Source organism: Diplotaxodon limnothrissa, linkage group LG18, assembly GCF_057381915.1.
Source record: "Diplotaxodon limnothrissa isolate DT_005_m linkage group LG18, D_limnothrissa_male_GT1.1, whole genome shotgun sequence".
Lineage (NCBI taxonomy): Eukaryota > Metazoa > Chordata > Actinopteri > Cichliformes > Cichlidae > Diplotaxodon > Diplotaxodon limnothrissa.
In genome coordinates, this window is record NC_140613.1 from 13,248,421 (window position 1) to 13,268,778 (window position 20,358).

Genomic DNA, 20,358 nt, shown 5'->3' on the forward strand with positions numbered 1-20,358 from the left:
CCTCAGCTTCATTGGGTGAGACACAGGGTAACCATTCACTTGCACACATTTGCACCTACAGCCAATTTAGAATCACAAGATAAGCTAACATGCCATTGGGTACGTTACTTGTTGGCTTAAAAGCCAGAAAACCTGGAGAGACTCCACGCAGCCTTGCAGTGAACATGCAAACTCTACACAGAAAATTCATTATGAATTTAATATATGTGTACAAATAAATAGAAGCACATTTCCTGCCTTTGCCTCTTCAGAGCAATATTCTTAATTCGTAACAAATATATCACTGAGTGTGATAGTAGACAATCTTGGGCTGTGTAGAATATTGCTGAATGCCTTTATCCTGATAACATTGTTACAGTATTATGGTACTGTAGTACTGTGAGGAACTTTGTGATTCTGACCCTTACTTAATCATAAGGAAGATGTCAAAGGCAACACTATAAATCCATATGTACTGCATCAAAGCTTGTGAATTACTGTTTCTCTGGATCACTAATGCTGATTCATGAAACATGTTTAGCAAATTGTCTTACACATTTCGTTCTTCCTATGGAGGGGAAGTGAATGGGACAGCTTTTTGCCGTGTCTGGAGTCTAACAGAAAGAGTGTGTGTTTGTGTGCTTTTGTGTATGTTGCCCTTCCTTCCTTCCTGTCCACCCACGTACCAGTAACAAAATGTTGAAATGTGCCAATGTGAAACATGAGACTTTCTCAATGAAGGGGGGGAAACAAAGTCATGTCAGAGATATTAAGGTTGCCTCCTTTTCATGTTCAGGCACATAAGTCCTCTGCTTGCAATGCATGGACATTGTCTGCTGCTCTGAGACTGATTGGAGGAATGATGCTCCCAAGAATATCTCTAGCAGTCTTTGGCCTCTTCATCACAACATGCCAATGCTCAAGAACAAATGGTACAGTATAAGCTCAAACATTTGATTTAACGATTTGTCATGACCAAGCCTTGAGAAACCCCACAATTGTTTGGGAAATATATTTATATATTAGGATGTTTATTGATTCAAACACGGCTTTCATTAAAGGCTTGTTTGAATCCATACTGGAATAAACTTTGTGCAACAGGCTGATCTTTTTTTTTTAACTTTCCCCTTTGCAGATTCCCCGTTTTCACTCATGAACAAAGCCACTGGTTTTTGTTTGCTGAAAAGGGTTAGCCGCTGCCTTGACCTACGCTGGACGACTGATGACCGGCTTTATGTTACCACAACTAAAAAATGCCTGGGAGCTCAGGGCAAAAGTATAGGAAGTGAAGTGAGCCTGTATGACTGTGATGACAAGAGCGACCTGCAAAAGTGGGAATGCAGGAATGGAACTCTGCTTGCCCTCAAAAATAATAATTTATTCATTGAGATGAAAGCTGATGAAACAATTGCTCTCTCAAAAACAACAGGACCAAATAACCAGTTCACAATTACAGGGACCTCAAGCGGTGCTTGTACAAGAACATACAGAGGTATAGTATAAAACATATGCTTTTATGTGTAAGTGTGCATTTGTCTATAGCCACTTGACCCAACCTGAAGCCTTTTCTTTTCACCTCCAGAGTTATTTACCATTGAGGGAAATGCATTAGGAAAGATCTGCATGTTTCCCTTCCTTTACAAAGACCGGTGGTATGGAGACTGCACTACATTTGACTCCTCAACAAAGCGACCATGGTGTGCAGTTGAAACAAAATTTGAACGTGAACAGTGGGGATACTGCCCAACCACTTGTGAGTTTGTCAAATTTCAACATCACTGGAGTGAAAATGTAAGAATTATTTGAATTAATTTTTTTTTCTGTCAAAATACAGCCACAGATCACTGGAGAAAAAATCTCATAACAGGAGCATATTACCAGCTGAACATACAGTCATCTCTGACTTGGGGACAAGCTGATACCAGCTGTAAACAGCAGGCTGCCTCCTTGGTCAGTATTGTGGAGCCCAGTGAGCAAGCTTTGATCTCAGGTGAGGTGCCACCTGGTGGATATTTGCCAGAGCTCAAACAGATGCAGCTTTTTGAATTTTAAATGAAATAATCAAGATTTTGGATTACAAATACTTTTGATGTTGCATGAACCTGCACTATATTTTAGTATTTATCTGTGTTATTCCTACCAACTGACTTTTGTAAAGCTGATATTTTAATTCAGGAAAGAAAAATAAGTGCTTTTCTTTTTTCGTCCCGCTGTCTCGTAAACACTTGAACACACAGCATTATTGGGAGCAGGGAGAAAAAAACTTTGGATTGGGTTAGTTTTGGACCCAGAACATGGTTGGCAGTGGACTGATGGCAAACCTTTCCGTTATCTGCGATGGGATTCTGGTAAGTCCTCCCTGCAAGGACGAAGTTCCTTTCAGCAATAATCCTCAAAACATCTGAGCGATCTGGAAATTAACTGAAAAGTTTCAGAAAATTACAGTGTTAAGCAAATATAATCTGTTAGCCTAACTCGTGTGACAACTAGACTCTTAGGGTAAAAGGTTTTTCAAGAATTCATGTACGTAAGAAGTACAACAGTCTAAACCTAAAAAAACCAACAACTAAATATTCATTCATGTCTCCAAGTTTCAGCTAATTATTACACATTTTTATCTTTTTAACAACTAATACAGTATTTTCATTTTCTATCCGTCTTTTGTTAGTTTTTCTAAATGCTAAATACTACCAATATTGTTACAAATTACTCAAAGATTTAAAGTACTCCTAAAATTCTTATTGTGCATGATTGGGTAATGTGTGAGTGTTAACCATCATCATTATTATCTTGATTTAGGGAATCCACTTCCTAATCCAGGACACAACTGTGCAATTCTTGACACTGCTGGAGAGCACTCTTGGCAAAGTTCATCCTGTACCAAGAAAATGGGCTACATCTGCTACAAAGATGGGGTCCCACCAGCACCTCCACAAAGTATATAAAAAAATTCGATTCTGTTTTACCGCGATTTGAATATTTCTCTAGATTGCAGTAGTTTCTTGGGGGACATCAGAAGTGAAGTTCTTATATATTTGTTCTTTTCATCATCAGTTGAACAAGGATTTTGCTCAACACCTTGGATTCCCTACAATGGCCACTGTTTTCATCTTCAGCGTAATGCTCAAACATGGTCTGGCGCTCAGAAAGCTTGTCGTGCAGAAGGCGGCGACTTAGCGACCGTCCGAAATATGGAGGATCAAAGCTTTGTGATCTCTCAGCTTGGATACGGTATGTGGCAATCATATCTCCAAGAAATAATGTTAATATAAAACAGATTCCCAACAGCAAATATATTTCATACATTTGACAAGGTGCACATGTGCTGAGATTGAACACATCAGTTTCCAGTTTGTAATTCACTAATAGCATCATTAAACTCTTTATTGTTGTGGCAGGATATGGTAAACTTTAGGGATATTTTGTGGTTTAAAAAAAGTACACAGGCTAGGTCACAACATCTTTATTTACATTTAATTTAAATCGTGTTTTTTTAAACTCTAACTAAACTGTCTATCTCACCTAAACCTAATCAAAATGTGTATTCCACCTAATCCAGTTTCTATTTACACCTACTGAGTTTATTCAAGTTTGTCTTTAATTAAAACCAAAATGTTTACTAATACATAAACAGCCAGTGATATATGAATAACAATATATGAATAACAGTTTCACTTCGTAATATCACTGAGAGAGTGCTGTATTCATCCCTATATCATAATTGTTTTTACTCTGGCAAATAATAAAAAAATACTGAATTTTGTATAAAAGACTAATTATTAAGAAAGCCTTAACAGATGAGAATGACATGCACACTTTACACATAATAACTGGCAGCATGACTGTACATTTAGGAGTGACAATAGAGATCATGTCATTCATTCAGCTCTAGCTTGCTGCGAGTCTATGTCAAATATTTCCACGCATGTGTGAGCTGTTGATTTTTTCATATGTTAAAGTACGATTTAGACAATGCCTGTCGCTCTTTACCAGTCTATGAACTGTACAAGTAATTTTCAGTGCAATGGGGAAATTTGAGCTTCTGGCTGATATTTGGTCCATTATTTTTCTGTAGCATCCACTGATGAGCTTTGGATTGGACTGAATGACATTAGGACAGAGGGACTGTTTGATTGGAGTGACCAGTCTCATGTGTCCTTCACCAGCTGGGAATATGGAAAACCAGGACTCTCCACTGATGGAGATGACTGTGTTCTCATCAGGGGAGAGGTAAGACCTTGTGCATATTTATTCATCTATATGTGTTTAGCTAGACAAATCATGCATGGAGGAAGCATAATCCACTACCCTTGATGTATTGATCTTCAAGAAAAAGTTTTGCAAGAAATATTAAACTGTATTTTTTGTGCTGTTTCTAGAGTACATGTTTTACAATACTGATATTTTACATATTTTTCTACCGTTTTAACTTAGTTGTGAGCTGCAGAATATTTTCTTCCGACATTTTTCTTCATAGTTTCCACACTGGTTTACAAAGTTGAATGTTATGAAATCAGTATCTTAGGTGTGGTAGACTGGTAAAGTAGATTCACTGTGAGAGAAAACACGACAAGACTCCTTTAGAATTAGAAGGCAATGCATTTACTTCTATAGCCATGTGTCATTCTTACGAAATATCTAAACTTTAAAACCTTTCATGATTTAAAGGTTTTGGGCAAGTTACAGGCTTTTTGGATGTGATAGTGTTTTACTGCAAATATAAGCACTTTGAGTGCTTAGCATTCTGAGAAATATACCAAAGAACCTTGGAGTAACTGTAATTACAGTGCTTTAAATATTTGAATTTTATTGATTCAGCAATCCAGCCCACAAATCTGCAAGTGTTTACAATGCTTTTGTTCTTGCAGAACGGGAACTGGGCAGATCGGTCATGTGATGAGCAACATGGCTTTATCTGTATGAAGCAAAGTTCCACTGAAAGCACTGGAAATGAACCAGATATAGACATCGGATGTAAAGCCGTGAGTAATAACAAAGCATGATTAAGGTTCAAATTTCACTTTGTGAAATCAGTAGTACATTCTAAAAAACAGATTAAAAATAGATAAATGAAATTTTAATGTACTCCTCAGTTGTGATGTATTTACTCTCCTATAGGGATGGAAAAAACATGGCTCCTACTGCTACTTTGTAGGCACTGAGACAAAGACTTTCAGTCAAGCTAGTGAAGACTGCAAGAGTTCAAACTCATACTTAGCTGATGTTTCAAATGGGTAAGAAAACAACCAGTTCATCTTTGTTATAAATCACATAACGACTTCTTTGGGAAATCCACAAACATGCATGCAGATGCATGTGCTGCACGGTATATTAAAAATGACAAGAAATCCATGAATTGTATACATTTTTGCAGGGTGGATAATGCCTTCCTTGTCAGCTTGGTGGGGTTGAGACCAGAGAAACACTTCTGGATAGGGCTCTCAAATCAAAAGAATATTGATGTTTTTGAGTGGACCAACTCACCCACAGTAAGGTTCACTCACTGGAATAGTCAAATGCCAGGTATGGATGCATCTGAATTTCTGTACTTAAATATCAGGAATAAACTGCAGCCCAATAAGTTGCACATGACTATTGCTTTCCTCAATGCCCCAAGGTTACCAGCAGGGTTGTGTTGCCATGACAACTGGGGTTTTGGCTGGACTTTGGGACCTGCTTCCCTGCACCAACAAAGAAAAATATATCTGCAAGTACATGGCAGAGGGGATGGTTCCAACTGCTCCACCACCAACTGTAGCTCCTCCTAAATGTCCAGAGGGTTGGACTCGAGTGGGAACGAGAGCTATGTGCGCTAAGGTACAACCTTCGGTCAGCCTTGAGTGAACTCAAAGAAACTTTGTCTATTGTGGAGTATTTAGCACTGGCACTTTACAGCAATGCGATGTCAGCCAAAATATGCTATAAGTGTGAATGTGAGTGTAACTGGGTCTCTGTGTGTTAGTCCTATGATACACTAGCAACCTGTCAGTTTTAAGAATCTCTTCATTCATTACTATAGGGACTTGTTCTTCGTGTTTTGCATTCTATTTCTCCTTATTCCTCAGGACTCCATTCAGTGTTGTGCTCACAAAATTAAATTAAATTCAATTACCTTCAATTGCATGAACTATCTGCGGTTGAGAAATTTACAGAGTTGTTGTCTTGCGTTTGAAGTTTTTTACAGGTCCTCGCTCAGAAGAAAAGACTTGGTTTGAGGCCAGGGATTACTGCAGGGCCATTGGAGGAGATCTGCTTAGCATCCACAGTTCTGCTGAGCTACGACTGTTCAGGTACAGCATGACTTAGTCTACAATAACAACTACTGTTTATAATATCTTCTGTCAATTATTTTCCAGTCTAAATCATACAACCATTAGTTTATCCTAACATAAGATCAAACTCTAGACAATGATCATCTATGTGAAATAATCCTGTTTAAAAATATTCAGCATGCTGGCAAATATGTTTCACATTCACACAACACACCATGTTGGTGTTTTAACCTACTGAAAAAAAGCATTCATATAGTAGTACATTTCACACCTACTTATCTGACCTGTGTTCTATGCCAGCGGTCCCCAACCATTTTTGCGCTACGGACCGGTTTATGCCCGACAATATTTTCACGGACCGGCAAATACAACAAAATACAACTAGTACCGGTACCGAAAAAAAGAAGATTTATTCATAACACACGTGAAAAGACCCAGGAAAACTGAGTTAACGATAAAAACGATAACAAAATAACGCTGAAAACCATACATTTCACACCTGAGCCTCAACTCTCACGGACCGGTACCGGTCCGAGGCCCGGGGGTTGGGGACTGCTGTTCTATGCAGTAGCAAATTCAGATGCACCATATTTTCGACTTTCATCACCTGAAGTACCACATCTTGCCTGTAGGGTGAAAACATATGGACATGTTTTAGCTTCTCTGATGAGACTGACACCATCAGCTAACTGCAAATGTAGCTAAAATGTTTGTTTTAGTACTTTAGAAGACAGTGAGAGTGTCGTTTCCTTTTTTGTACAGCAGAGGTGGAAAAGCCTGGATTGGACTTCACATTCCTGAAACAACCACTGGTTATGCCTGGACTGATGGAAGCCCAGTAAGTTAATGGCATTCTGTTCTTGTTGTTCTTTTGTTTTTGGTCATTAAATCATTAAATGTTATTTTAATAAAATATTTACAATAACTCAACATAATATTGTTGTTTCTTATTGTTAACAGCTAGATTTCCAGCACTGGCAGGCAGGAGAACCAAACAATTTCAACAATGCAGAATCTTGTGCTGAGTTTGTGATACATAACTGGGATGAAGAAGGTTCCTGGAATGATTTGAACTGTGACAGTTACAATGACTGGTTGTGTCAGATCCGTGCAGGTATAGTTGACTGAATGCTGACCAGTCTCACTGCTGGAACATTTTTTAACTAACTTTCATATGCATGTTCTTTTCTGTCTTCAGGGGTGAAGAGATTATTGTTAATATTCACAATATTATGTAATCTCTTCTTGCCATGATTTCAGTGCATATGATTGGAGAAATTGTCACTATTGTTGAAACACATTTCGGACTAAAAATAATGACTGCATTACAGTATACCGCAGTGTAGACTACAGAGTGCCACCACATGTTTACTGTTGCTTTCCTTTCCTTTGAATAAAATGGACTTCTGTCTGTGTTCTTGCAGGAGTGACTCCAAAACTACCTTCGAATAATACTGTGGTGGGTAAGTTCACATAAATTAACCTTGAACATAACCTGGGTGAATAACACATATGCACTACAAAACCTGGATTGCGGATTTGCCCGAGTACAGCTTCATCCTTTTTGGTGGTTTTGCATTGTAGCTCAAACTTGCAATTTCCCAAAGCAGTCTGATAAATCATTTTCATTGTTACCTTTCAAATAAACAAACTTATACTATAAATTATAAACAGTATTTTTTATAGAGCATGAGACCAATATAGAAAAAAACTAAGGAGGAAAAAGAGAGGTTATATTTAAAGATAAGGACTGCTTAGTGACACCTCATAAACTGATTGCATGTAATCATCAGCATTTTTACATATTGGATTTGTATATGATGTGTTTTGATAATTTCTATCCATTTTCATATTGTGGTGCTCATGATCAGTGTTATGTAAATGTAGTATATTAATTTGCATTTAAGCATGTGATGCTTAGATTAAGCATCCACCTTTTTTACCATCTTTAAAGGTCTAGTATAAGGACAATATACAGTATACTGTTAGTATAGCTGTGAAACATCTGCATACATCATGTTGAATTCAGTTTTGTAAATCCACAAAGTGATGAAGTGATCAAACCCTGCACATTAAGAAAATCTACTGGAGAACACATTAAAAATTATTTGGTGGCGGTGTGGAGGCAAAGTCACGCTCTACGATGTGGACAACTGAAAATGGTTATTTTAAAAAATGTTTTTTAACTACTTGTGTCCTACATAAAAGATTTAAGCAAAGTTCATTCATTAGGTTTAGATTTAGATTGGAATAACATTTGTGTTCTCATGTAATAATAATATTATTTTAGAATGACATTAATACAGGACAAGGTTCAGTTACCTTTGCATAAAAAATAGGTGGTAGAATTGAGTGAGTGTGTAATGAACTTGAATTAGTATTGAATTAGTACTTTTTTTAATTAAACAAATATATCTGTACTTCTACTTGGGTAAAGAATGCTTGTACTTTACTTGCTCCACCTCTGATAATGACATCACTGAAGAAATTAATGAATAAAAATAAATTTTAGTTGAAAAATATTTGGGATGATCTGAATATCAATGGGATAGATTTTACATTTTATACCTTTTTATTCATTGTGTACCTTCAGCCCTCTTCAAAAGTCTGATGTGGCCACCAGGTGTTTTAGTTGCTCTTTTTTAAGGTTGGGTCTCCTTGGACAAACGGATCTGACCAAAAGATACGGTAGAACACTGACAAGTCTATCAATGTATTTCTAAACTTTTACAGAATTCAATACCACTTCGGATGGTTGGCTGGAGCGGAGAGGGAATCAGTATTATATTAACAGAATGTCAATGCCCATGGAAGATGCTCGTCACTTCTGTCAGCAGAGGCACAGTGACCTAGTATCTATAACCAGTAAAGAGGAAAATGTTTTCTTATGGAAACAGGTAAATATCTATGTATTTAATTTGTACTTTTTTGTTTTGTTTTATTAATACATTAGAGCAGGCTGAAAACATTAGAATGTGACACACACTAGAGATAATTGTGCATATTTATGTGTGTGTCTACAGATATCCAGAAGCTATGGGCGTTATTATATAGGTTTGTCTGTGGATCTTGATGGGTCAGCTTGGTGAGTAATCATTAATGCCATAAGGGGAAAAGGGAGCTTTTAGGCCAACTCATGATCATTGATAAGAAGTGCATTTCCTATTAGATTTGTAATGAGGTACATTTCCTTTTTTTTACTGGTTAAGTTTCAGATATCAGTTCAAAAGACCTGTCATTTGATCTAAAGAAGATTTTTCTTTTTTAGCCATCAGTGAACTAAATCCATGTGGTCACATGTTTGTTTATTTATTATGGAATAGAAATAGTGACACCATAATACAAAAAAGTCTAACATCAAATGATGAATATTTTCATATGATACAATTAAAAATTTAACCATAATTCTCTACATTAAGGTGGATGGATGGTACTCCAGTGTCATTTCGAAGATGGGATGAAGATCAACCCAGCACTAGTGGCTTTGATCAAAACTGTGTTTTTATGTCTTATCACATGGGTGAGTAAAAATGCGCTGAACGCTTGAATTGAAAAATGATCAAATCTAGACACGATGTCTGGATTAAAATAATTGATTAATGGATTAGGATAATGTTCCTAATGAATTCTTTGTTGATCTTATAGGCTTCTGGAGGACTTCTAATTGTGGAAGAGAGCTTTCATTTATTTGCAAGCGAGGAAGGATGTTGCCAACCAACACCACTGCAGCCCCAACAGTTGCTCCAACAGGTGGCTGCCCAAAAAGATGGATGAAATTTGGCACAAAGGTCAGACTTTTAAACCTTTATTTCAGAGAAGTTTTTAAAATGACAACATTACAGCAGAGGCCCACCATCAAATTTTACATTGAGCCTTTATTTGGCTTCAAATGTCAAGTTGATTCTTTAAAATGTAATAAATAACTAAATAAAACACGAATGAAGGAGAATGAAGGAAGCAGAAAGAAGTTTGTCGAATGTGGAGTGGCATTAAAAAAAGTCAGCAAATTTTGACCCCTCCATCTGTGTACTTCATTCAGTACTAATTATAAATGAGATCATCTAAAATACACAGGTTTCAGTGGTGAAATGTTTCACCTAAGTCTTATCATAATAATAATTACATTTCTTTTCTGCAGTGTTACAACATCTTTAACGAAAGGCAGATCACCTGGGAATATGCACGGTCAAAATGCACTGAGGTGGGAGGCAATTTAGTCTCTATACCTACAAGAAGTGTGCAAGGTGAGTTCTAATTGTGTTTTATTCAGATTTGGATTTAAACTTTAACTCTTTCCCCCTTAAATACCTACTAGGTGTATCCCTCGTTTCTCTTTTCTGGACTCAATGGTTTCTGTTATATTTTAGGTCTGCTTCCAGAACAAAATTACTGGGTGTGCTTCTGAAGTTAGTGTGGTTGATCTCTGTCTGTACTTAGCGCTACATATTTCTAGGGCTAAGTTTGGAAAAACCTAAAGCCCATTCAAATGGTTGTCAAACCACATTTTTATTGGTGTATATTAAGGTTTCAAAACTCCTCATTAAGGGCACAGGGGAGGTCATTATGGAGGAAAGAGTTAAACATATCATACAGCTTATGAAGATGTGAATACTTTACCAAAAATGGAAAAGAAACCAGAAACCTACATTTAATATCTTGTGTCTGTATCTTCAATTTTCAGCATTTTTGATCACCAGAATGGTTCATACAGCATCTACAGACCTGTGGATTGGTTTGAATGCTATAAGCCAAGAGGGATTTTTCTGGACCGATGGGAAAAAAAGGCAATACACCAACTGGGGCTATTCTGTGAGTTCATTCAATCTCATACAGGTGTAATGTGAAGCTAATCCTTTGTACAACTATCAGTAGCTGTATTGTCATTTTACAGCTTGCTTTTGTATCATGATTTCACATTTTCAATTAAATTAAATTAAATTTCATTTATATAGCACCAAATCACAGCAGCAGTCGCCAATGCGCATTTCTTGTCGAGTTACAGATATATATTCAGTGATGCTATGATTTAATTGAACTACACAGAATTTAGTGTCAAGCTTTGACCAGCTTTTGAGTTTTCACTGACATTTTAAAGAAATATTTACACTAGCAAATTTTGATTTCAGAGACGTGAACAACCTTTTGGGATGGTGTATCCGAGATGGAATGAGGTAAACATAGTTTGAGCTATGCGTTGTGATTTGACAGGTAGGTGTGGTTAGAGATGTGTCCAGTGATGCTGGGCTTGGTCAGAGGTCAATGTCAAACTCCAACCAAAAGTTTTTCTTCTCCCAGGAATAGAAATGTTAATGAAATATTAATAATGATCATTTTGATTGCAGAGACATCATCGTCATCCTGGCAGCTTTTATAAAAGATGGAATGAGGTAATGATTTTCCATATTAATTTAAGCATGTCACCACTGTTTGTATGCAACAAGTAATCTTAATTAATTGCGCATTTTAAAAAAATAGATTTTAAAATCATGTTCACTTACCATTCTTACCCAGGATGAATGTGTTGTAATGAATGGAAATCCTGTTTTTGGGATTGGTAAATGGACAACAAGGTCTTGCAATGACACCAATGGATATATATGTCAACAGAATCTTGGTGAGTTCATCTCTTTGGAGTAGACATTTTCAGAGGCTAAACATAGTCCATAAAATATTTTGTTCTCCTGCAGTCTCACCATTTAGGGGTAGTGTTAAGTAGCATTTGATCCAAATTCAAAAAGAGCTTCATTTCAAACATAAGCCTTAATTCTATTATTATATTTACATTTGAGCAAACAGGTGAAAATGTTATAGAGAGGTTGATGTAAACCCAGCTCTAACCCATAATGAGGTCGTTGGAGATCTGGTGGATGTTAAGAAGTTAAATTGTTGTTGTACAACTGCATTCCAGTGGTAGTTCACTCATATCAATGTGTTTGGCCTGCTATGGGGAACAAATTTGCAAATAATGCACAACAAAATAAATAAAAAGTCCTGTTGACAGTTATAATGTTTGCAGTGGTGCAAAAAATGTGAATTAATCTCATGTCTAATTTTATTTTTGCTCTTAACAGATCCAAACATTAAAGCACCACCTGAAACCATAGATTATAATATCTATGAGACTCTGGGAAATGACAGCATCAAGATTATTACTCAAAATCTGACCTGGGATGATGCCCAGAAACGTTGTAACGCTGAGAAAGCCAACTTGGCCAGCCTGCGAAATGACTGGACACAGGCATATGTTGAGCTACTGGCTATAAAACTCAATAGTCCTCTTTGGATTGGACTTAACAAACAGCAGGTACAAGGCTGCAACTATCCAAAATTACTATAAAAACTATAAAAAGTACTATAAAATGATTAAACATACAGGACACCTGAAAATAAGAGTTATACAGGGTTCTTGGTTATGTATGAAATAAGATGTGATAAAGTTATTAAATGACTTATTTTGGAAAATCATGACAAATGGCATATGACCCAAGATTGCTGACTTCTTAATAAAATCAAAATTTGTAATCTATATAACACATATTGGCAGAAGCAGTTTTAACAAGGTATGACAGACAGAAAACATCCCCCACAAAACTATTGATTTGACAACATCTGATCCATGTTTATTTTCAGACTGGAGGTTATTTTAAATATATTGATGGTTGGCATCTGAACAATGCCGGCTGGGCTGAATTTGAACCAAGCAGGGACAAACCTTGTGTGTATGTAGATGTGGATGGAAAATGGAGGACCGCTTTCTGCAATGTGACCATAAAAAGTGCCTGTATGCAGTCTACAGGTATGTTTTAACAAGTTAATGATTTTTCCTACATCTTTGGCATCTTGATTATACGTCTTAACGTCTATATTAGATATCACTAAATTGGCAACTGCTAGGTAACTGGCCAATGTCAAGCAATCTCTGCTTATTAATGTCTTTAGAAGGATGTAGTTAAAAGTAAGAGGCAGGATTTTCAGTGCTCTGTGTTCTGATCATGTGAGAGTAACGAGAACAGAACTTTGATGGCCTGTGAGTGTTTGAGACCCATTACTGTCCATTAAATAAGAGCTATTTCAGAGGGCTTTTTTTCCTTAGCTGGCTGTTGGTCAGCTCAAGTGTTCTTCTTTTATTATTTACATTAATTTACAGTAACAGACATCGCAGAACATTTTGATCCCAGGAGATAACCGTTTCACCAAGTCACAGTAAAACATTTTGTGATTCATTGAGCATTATTGCTTCTATTCTTCACAGAAGTGGCACCAACTGAGTCTACAATATTTCCTGGAAATTGTCCTGAAGATACAGATCTAGAGTACCAACAGAGCTACACATGGCTGCCGTATAGGGGTTATTGTTATTTGTTTATCCAAGATGAAATTGAATGGGCAGATGCAGCTAGCAGCTGTGTAAGGCATGGTAAGATACATGCTGAATAATTTTAGAATCACTATACAGTAAATATGTGGTGTTAAGATTAAGCCTAATATGTGTTTTCAACATTGTCACAACCAGTCAATTTTTGTTTTTAAGGTGGAGTGTTGGCTAGCATTGAAGATCCCTCCGAGCAAGAATTCATCAAAGGCTTTGTGACAAATTTCAAAGACAGACACAACTCTTTCTGGATTGGTCTGTTTAAAACTCATAAAGGTATGGCCACAATAAGTGTAATCTTTTAGTGTTTATAGAAAAACTATTTAATGAAACCATATTAACAATTTATTGACTTAATTGAAGAAACAAACTATAACCTCAAATCACCACTAAATCAGTACTATTTATCATGTCTTTCTTGTCAGCAACTGTGTAGCCACATTCAGTGGGGTATTGGTAAATTAGCAAAGTGAAAAAAGGAATACATTTCTGTTTGTCTCTAGGGACATGGCTTTGGTTGGATAGAACTATTTTGGACTTCACTAACTGGGCTCCAGATGAGCCGGATTCTGATTTTGGAGCAATCCAAACCTCAGATGGGACTTGGAACTCGGGTCGCAGATGGCACGACAGACCATATATCTGTAAAACAGCCAAAGGTAAAATAATTGTGTCAATGTGAAGTAATTATATCCAATTATTTATTGAAGGAAAATGTTAACAAATGCACAACTATAATAATTTATAATTAATAATACTCATTACATGTGTTACTAAGCAGCTTGTTAGTACACCACACAGATGCCATCTACCATTGGATATCTTACATCTTACTTTACATTAATGCTAAAGTTTTATGGTTTACAGGAAAGAGAGAGCTAATAAACCTATATGTTTGCATTTTTACCATTTCTTTCTTTCTTTTCCTTTGTTTTTTTGCCACTAGTGATGCCTCAAACTTCAGGATCAAAAGATGGTAAGTTCTGTCTTTATATGGCTCTGTGTTGTTTAATTATATAACAATACTACTACTAATAATGTGAAAAATTTAGTGAAAATTTGTGAAAATTTAAATCATGTTTTAAAATCTGAACTTACTTGCTTAAACCTGCAGGATCTAATGGAGATCAAGCTCATCAAACTCGTGTCCACACTACTGTGGTAGTTGTACTGGTGATTACGATCACTTCCACACTGGTAGTCATTGCATTTTTCCTCTACAAGAAGTCTCCTGGTCCCTTCCCCACATTTGAAAATCCACTGTACTTCAATGGTGAACGATCGCAACCTGATGTGCTTGACACCAATAAACTAATAGAGAATGCAGAAAACCCTGAACCAGTTTTAACTTTGTGATTTTAGGTAGGGTCTATTAGGATATAAACTTTACTGTGTTCCAAACTGATGCATTACACTTTGATGATTTATTACGGTATTTGGTTGTTTACTATATGCAGTAAATACATGCAATTATTTAACAGTAAGTCACTAAATGTGAGTTTCAGTGGAGGTGGCAACCTCATTACAGACCAATTTAAGCTCTAGGATGTCTGTATGAATAGGATTATTATTTGATTTGTGTCAAGGATATCAACAATTATCAAACACTCAGGTGAAGAAACAACACTTAGACACTTGGAGAGATTTTTAACGTGCACGGGTGAGAGCTCAACAGAGAGACTCACACCGAGTCGCAGGCGTTTCCTTTATTTAACAAGCATAGCAGTTCCTGTTTTTCATGTTCGTGTGTGGGTGTTGTTTGTGAGTCAAATTCTGCAAAACTCAGCTTTGTGTGTTAATCTCATGTGGTCTTATCATATGGCTTATATGGCTTACAGTTTACTGTTTAGAAGCTGGGCTGCACAGTGTAAAATATGAACACTATTATTATGAAGCGAAGCATAAAAACATTTCCCCATAACAATTTGTTTTTCTTTATCCCTGTGATTGAATGTATATAATTATTACATGTGGTGCTTAGATCCACTAGTAGCTGTTCATTGCTTGTAGTCTTGAAATACATAAATGTACTGCCTGTTGGTATTGAATAAACATTAAACTTGGCAATAAACAATTAATGTGTATTTAGTATGTTTAGTTGCTATCTTTCTAGTTTTCAAAAGCAAAATTTGTGTTAGCGTTACCGTGTAATTTGTTTTTTCTCAGGCACACTTTGGACTAACAGATTTGATCTACATATGAAACAGCATGGTGTTGGTGATTAGTACTTAGTACCTCTTGCCTCTTGCAAGTAGTTCATGGGTGTAAAGTCAGGGCTTTCTGTGTGGTGTTCGCATGTGTCTGAGAGGTTTCCTCCCACAACCCAAAGGCATGCATGAAGTTAGGTTAACTGGTGATTCTAAACTGACAGTAGGTGTGAATGTTAGCATTGGATGACAGTGGGGTACAGATTGGACAGGTTATTGGAAAAACAGACAAACACACACACAATAAACTAATGCTTTTGTGCCTGACATTGAATAAGACCAAATGCAGACTAAATCCCAAATTTTGTGCCTAACCTGTCAAGTAAATTCTGATTTAAAATTACAGTCGAAAAACCTGCAAAAATAACTGTCTGTGCCTTTCAGTCATTGTAGAACATCTGACTAATATTGTTCGTTAATGCCGCTTTCATATACCTGTTCCGAGTAGTACGCTGCGCACGCATGCAGCGATACAGCGCGAAGGTGAGACCCCCCCCCCAGTGTTGCCAACTTAGCGACTTTTTTTCTAAAAAGCGACTAGCGACAAATCTGGTGACTTTTTCTGGTGTTATTGGAGACTTATTTATGACGACGCAGGGTTGGAATTGTGACATTAAAAAAAACAATAATTGCTAATAGAAATTTAATTTGTAGTTCTAAATAAACTCTAAATGCATTTAGGATGTCTTTTACTCACTTTATGTCTCTTCCACGATGTTATTTCTCTCTCCAACAACGTAGGTTACAATTACATTAGCATAACCAAGTATGCAAATTAGGCGATGACATCATTTAGCGACTTCTAGCGACTTTTAGGACAACCAATAGTGATTTTCCTACCCCCCCGCCCCGGGTGTGGAGTTGCTTACATGTAATGTCTGCTCAGTTACGTAGTAAAACAAAGCTTGCTAGTAATCACGAATCCAGAGTCATTGCTGAACATCAAACATGGTGTCAGAAGTTGTGGTTTGGTCGTGTGCTACAGCCCTGCTGACAGAGTGGTAAGGCCAAAGTTTTCTCAGCACTTTGCAGACGAAGCAAGCAAGTAACCAGCTAGCGTTGCTCGGCTATCGCAGGAAAGGCTATTAAGCATCAATGACCATGTCAGACGGATTCCGTAGACCAGAACCATTGGTGTTCAGTGGAAACATCGCCGAGAAGTGGCGTGTTTTCGAGCAGGAATACGACATATTCATAGCATAAGGATGCTCGAACTAGAGCGTTCATCCTGCTAAACCTGGCCAGCTCTGAAGCCATCGAGCGGGAGCGCGCCTTCGTTTATGCACCCGCTGTGCACGCGGGGGAAGGAGAACACAGACAATTGGTGAGAGAAGCAGAATCGAGAGAAGACCCGGAATGTCTCAAGCGCAAATTTCGGAAACTGTGTAATTCCCAAACAAACATAACAATGGAAAGGCACAAGTTTAACGCTAGAAACCAACGACCAGATGAAACAATTGAGTCTTACATGAGCGACTTGAAAAAGAAGGCAGGCAGTTGCAGATTTGGCCAGCTTAAAGACGAGCTCATCAGAGACAGACTCGTTTGTGGCATAAATAGTGACAGCATGAGAAAGCAACTGCTGCGCAACAGTGACCTAACTTTGAGCAAAGCAATTGAAATGTGCCAGATATTCGAGCAGACAGATCAACATACAAAAAAGCTCTAGCAGCTCCAGAACAAATGGCAGCAAAGGTGGACACCTTGCATCACATAATAAAGAAAAAACATCTACACAAAGTCAAGACGAGGACAGGCAATGAGCGGCGTGCAACACAACAAGAACAGAGGCCCGCTCACGCAATAACAAACTGCAACAACTGCGGGGGCAGCCACGGGGCAAAAAGAGACAAATGCCCAGCATAATAATTTCAACATGTTGTCGCCTCTTGGCCAGGACTCCCTTGAAAAAGAGGTTCTTAATCTCAATGGGACTTTTCCTGGTTAAATAAAGGTTAATAATAATAAATATGGCCAGCAATGCCATAAGTGCCAAAAATGGAATCACTTCCAGAAATACTGCAAGTCATCACACACACGGCAATTCAAAAAGAGACCCATTAACCACACTGAGATGCAAGCGCCTAGCAGCGATGAGGAAATGTTCTATGTGATTGGAATTAATATAGACACTATAAATCCCTGCTTTCCATACAAGAATGAAATTTTCACCACAGTGTATATTAATGGAAAACCCATAGAGCTCAAGGTGGACACTGGCGCCAAATGTAATGTCATGCCAGCTGACCTTTTTGAACATCTGAGACAAGATGAAAAACTCCTGCCATCACAGAAAACTAAACTGGTGGCATATGGAGGTGAGGAAATCAAACCGCTGGCACAGCAACACTCTCATGCCACTCTGCAGGCAAGGAATACCCTCTGCAGTTCTTCATAGTGAAATGGGACGTACAACCCCTACTTGGCTTACCAGGCTCACTCCGCTTACAATTAATCACATTGAACAAAGAAGTCCACCATGTAGCCATGGATGTGGAAAGCACCTTTTCAGAAAAGATCTTCTTAGAGTATTCAGATCTCTTCGAAGATAAACTTAGTAAGCTTCTGGTTACCTATTCCATGAAAATAGACCGAGAAGTCACACCAGTAGTAAAGCCTGCACGTAAAATACCAGTTCCAATGCAAGACAAGGTTAAAGCAGAATTAACCCGCATGGTCAAGTTGGGTGTGATCACCCCTGTCACCGAGCCAACAGAATGGGTGTTGTCTATGGTGGCAACCCACCAAAAAAAATTCAGATGACATCAGACTCTGCATCGATCCAAGAGATCTAAACAAAGCGCTGAAATGCCCGCATCACCCTATGCATACTATAGAGGAGGTAGCCGCCCAAATGGCTAACTCCAAAGTCTTTTCTGTCCTGGATGCAAAATGCTCCTTTTGGCAGGTAATGCTTGAACACAAATCATCCATGCTCATGACTTTAAGCTCTCCATTTGGCAGATTCCGCTTTCTCAGAATGCCGTATGGAATAAACTCAGCCAGCGAAGTGTTCCAGCGTGCAATGGAGCAGATCTTTGCTGGATACCCCTGTGCTGTCATCGTCGACGACATAATCATCGGCGGAAGAGATATGAAAGAGCATGAACAGAATCTCAGAAAGGTACTTGACTGTGCAAGGGAAGTCAAGCTGAGACTCAACCCCCTAAAGTGCAAATTCCTTCTCAAAGAAGTCTGTTATGTTGGTCATGTCTTCACAAGCAAGGGCTTAAAGCCTGACCCAGCAAAGACTAAAGCAATTAAGGAGATGCTCACACCTGAAAATGTCACAGGTCTCCAACGCTTCTTAGGGATGATTAATTACCTAGGAATGTTCATTCCTAATTTCAGTGAGCTCTCAGCCCCACTTCGGGAGCTAACGTGAAAAGACATTCAGTGGTGCTGGCTGAAGCAGCATCAGGATGCATTCGATGCTTTAAAACAGAGCCTAACCAGTCCACCCACTCTCAGCTACTACAACGTCCAGAAACCCGTCACGCTAACGTGTGATGCCTCGGAGTATGGACTCGGGGCTGCATGCCTCCAGGAAGGCGCCCCAATCGCCTACTCCTCTCGTACTCTGACACAGACCGAAATGCGCTATGCGCAGATCGAGAAGGAACTTCTTGCAGTTGTATTTGCATGTTCCAAGTTCAATGATTACATCTATGGAAAGCAAATCCAAATCGAAACCGATCACCAGCCGTTAGTCACTATCCTGAACAAGCCCATACACTCAGCTCCAGCCAAACTGCAGCGCATGATGCTCAGACTGCTCAGACTGATGCTCAGACTTTCATACTGCATGTATGAAAGTACAACTTTCAGATGGTGTACAAAAAAGGCTCACAGATGTACCTCGCCGACACTTTGTCCCGTGCTCCCACAACCTTGACAGGTCAGCACAGTGATGAAACAGCAGACTACGAGATCATGTCGATCCAACAAATCTCTTCTTCTAGGCTGACCCAGCTGAAGGAACACACTGCCTCTGATCCAGAGCTACAGAAACTGAGAAATGTCACAATGAGTGGCCTTGCAGACAAACTCAGCTGCCCACAGAAATTCGTCAATACCACCCATATCGAGATGAACTCACCCTAGAAGATGGCATTGTCATGAAAGGCCCGAAGACAGTGATCCCAAAGTCTTTGCAAAAGGGCCCGTGGTATCGTGTTTTGGCCCACAATGACTGAAGATATAGAGCAAGAAACAACTGTGTGTCCAGTGTGCAACAGCACCAGGCCACATCAACAGAAGGAGCCACTCAAGCTACATCCAGTGCCGGAGTTACCCTGGTCAACCGTCGCCACTGACATCTTTGAGTGGAATGGTCAACATCACCTGGTTGTAGTTGACTCTTACTCAGGTTGGTTCGAGGTAGGGCTGGGCCATATTATACCGTTCACGGTAATACCGCTACAATGTTAGGCAACGATAAGAAAATGAAATATCGCAATAGAATATGGGTAAAACGCGCATGTGCAGTGCCTTTGTTTTCATACGCACATGGCCAAACAAGCATGGC

The 20,358-nt window shown here is 38.4% G+C and overlaps 1 protein-coding gene across 1 annotated transcript; it reads left to right on the plus strand.

The window, feature by feature from the left end:
- Positions 1–736: 736 nt before the first annotated feature.
- LOC146613227 (macrophage mannose receptor 1-like) lies at positions 737–15,553 on the plus strand. The gene is made up of 32 exons (XM_085378903.1): positions 737–911; positions 1,115–1,471; positions 1,562–1,732; positions 1,814–1,969; positions 2,217–2,327; positions 2,779–2,916; positions 3,034–3,210; positions 4,055–4,209; positions 4,848–4,961; positions 5,098–5,213; positions 5,354–5,502; positions 5,597–5,796; positions 6,154–6,269; positions 7,014–7,089; positions 7,212–7,365; positions 7,676–7,714; positions 8,985–9,148; positions 9,275–9,336; positions 9,671–9,771; positions 9,897–10,039; positions 10,390–10,495; positions 10,933–11,060; positions 11,378–11,422; positions 11,594–11,638; positions 11,763–11,865; positions 12,323–12,555; positions 12,882–13,047; positions 13,504–13,668; positions 13,783–13,899; positions 14,127–14,282; positions 14,570–14,599; positions 14,738–15,553. The coding sequence occupies exons 1-32, from the start codon at positions 737–739 to the stop codon at positions 14,977–14,979; spliced, it is 4,410 nt and encodes a 1,469-aa protein (XP_085235029.1). The 3' UTR covers positions 14,980–15,553.
- The last annotated feature ends 4,805 nt before the right edge of the window (positions 15,554–20,358 follow it).

Bases quoted from the DNA above. Each gene is read 5' to 3' on its own strand.
- LOC146613227 (XM_085378903.1), top strand. From the start codon at position 737: ATGTCAGAGATATTAAGGTTGCCTCCTTTTCATGTTCAGGCACATAAG. The intron at 9,149-9,274 runs GTAAATATCTAT...GTGTGTCTACAG, and splicing joins ATGTTTTCTTATGGAAACAG to ATATCCAGAAGCTATGGGCG. The intron at 11,061-11,377 runs GTGAGTTCATTC...TTTTGATTTCAG, and splicing joins ACACCAACTGGGGCTATTCT to AGACGTGAACAACCTTTTGG.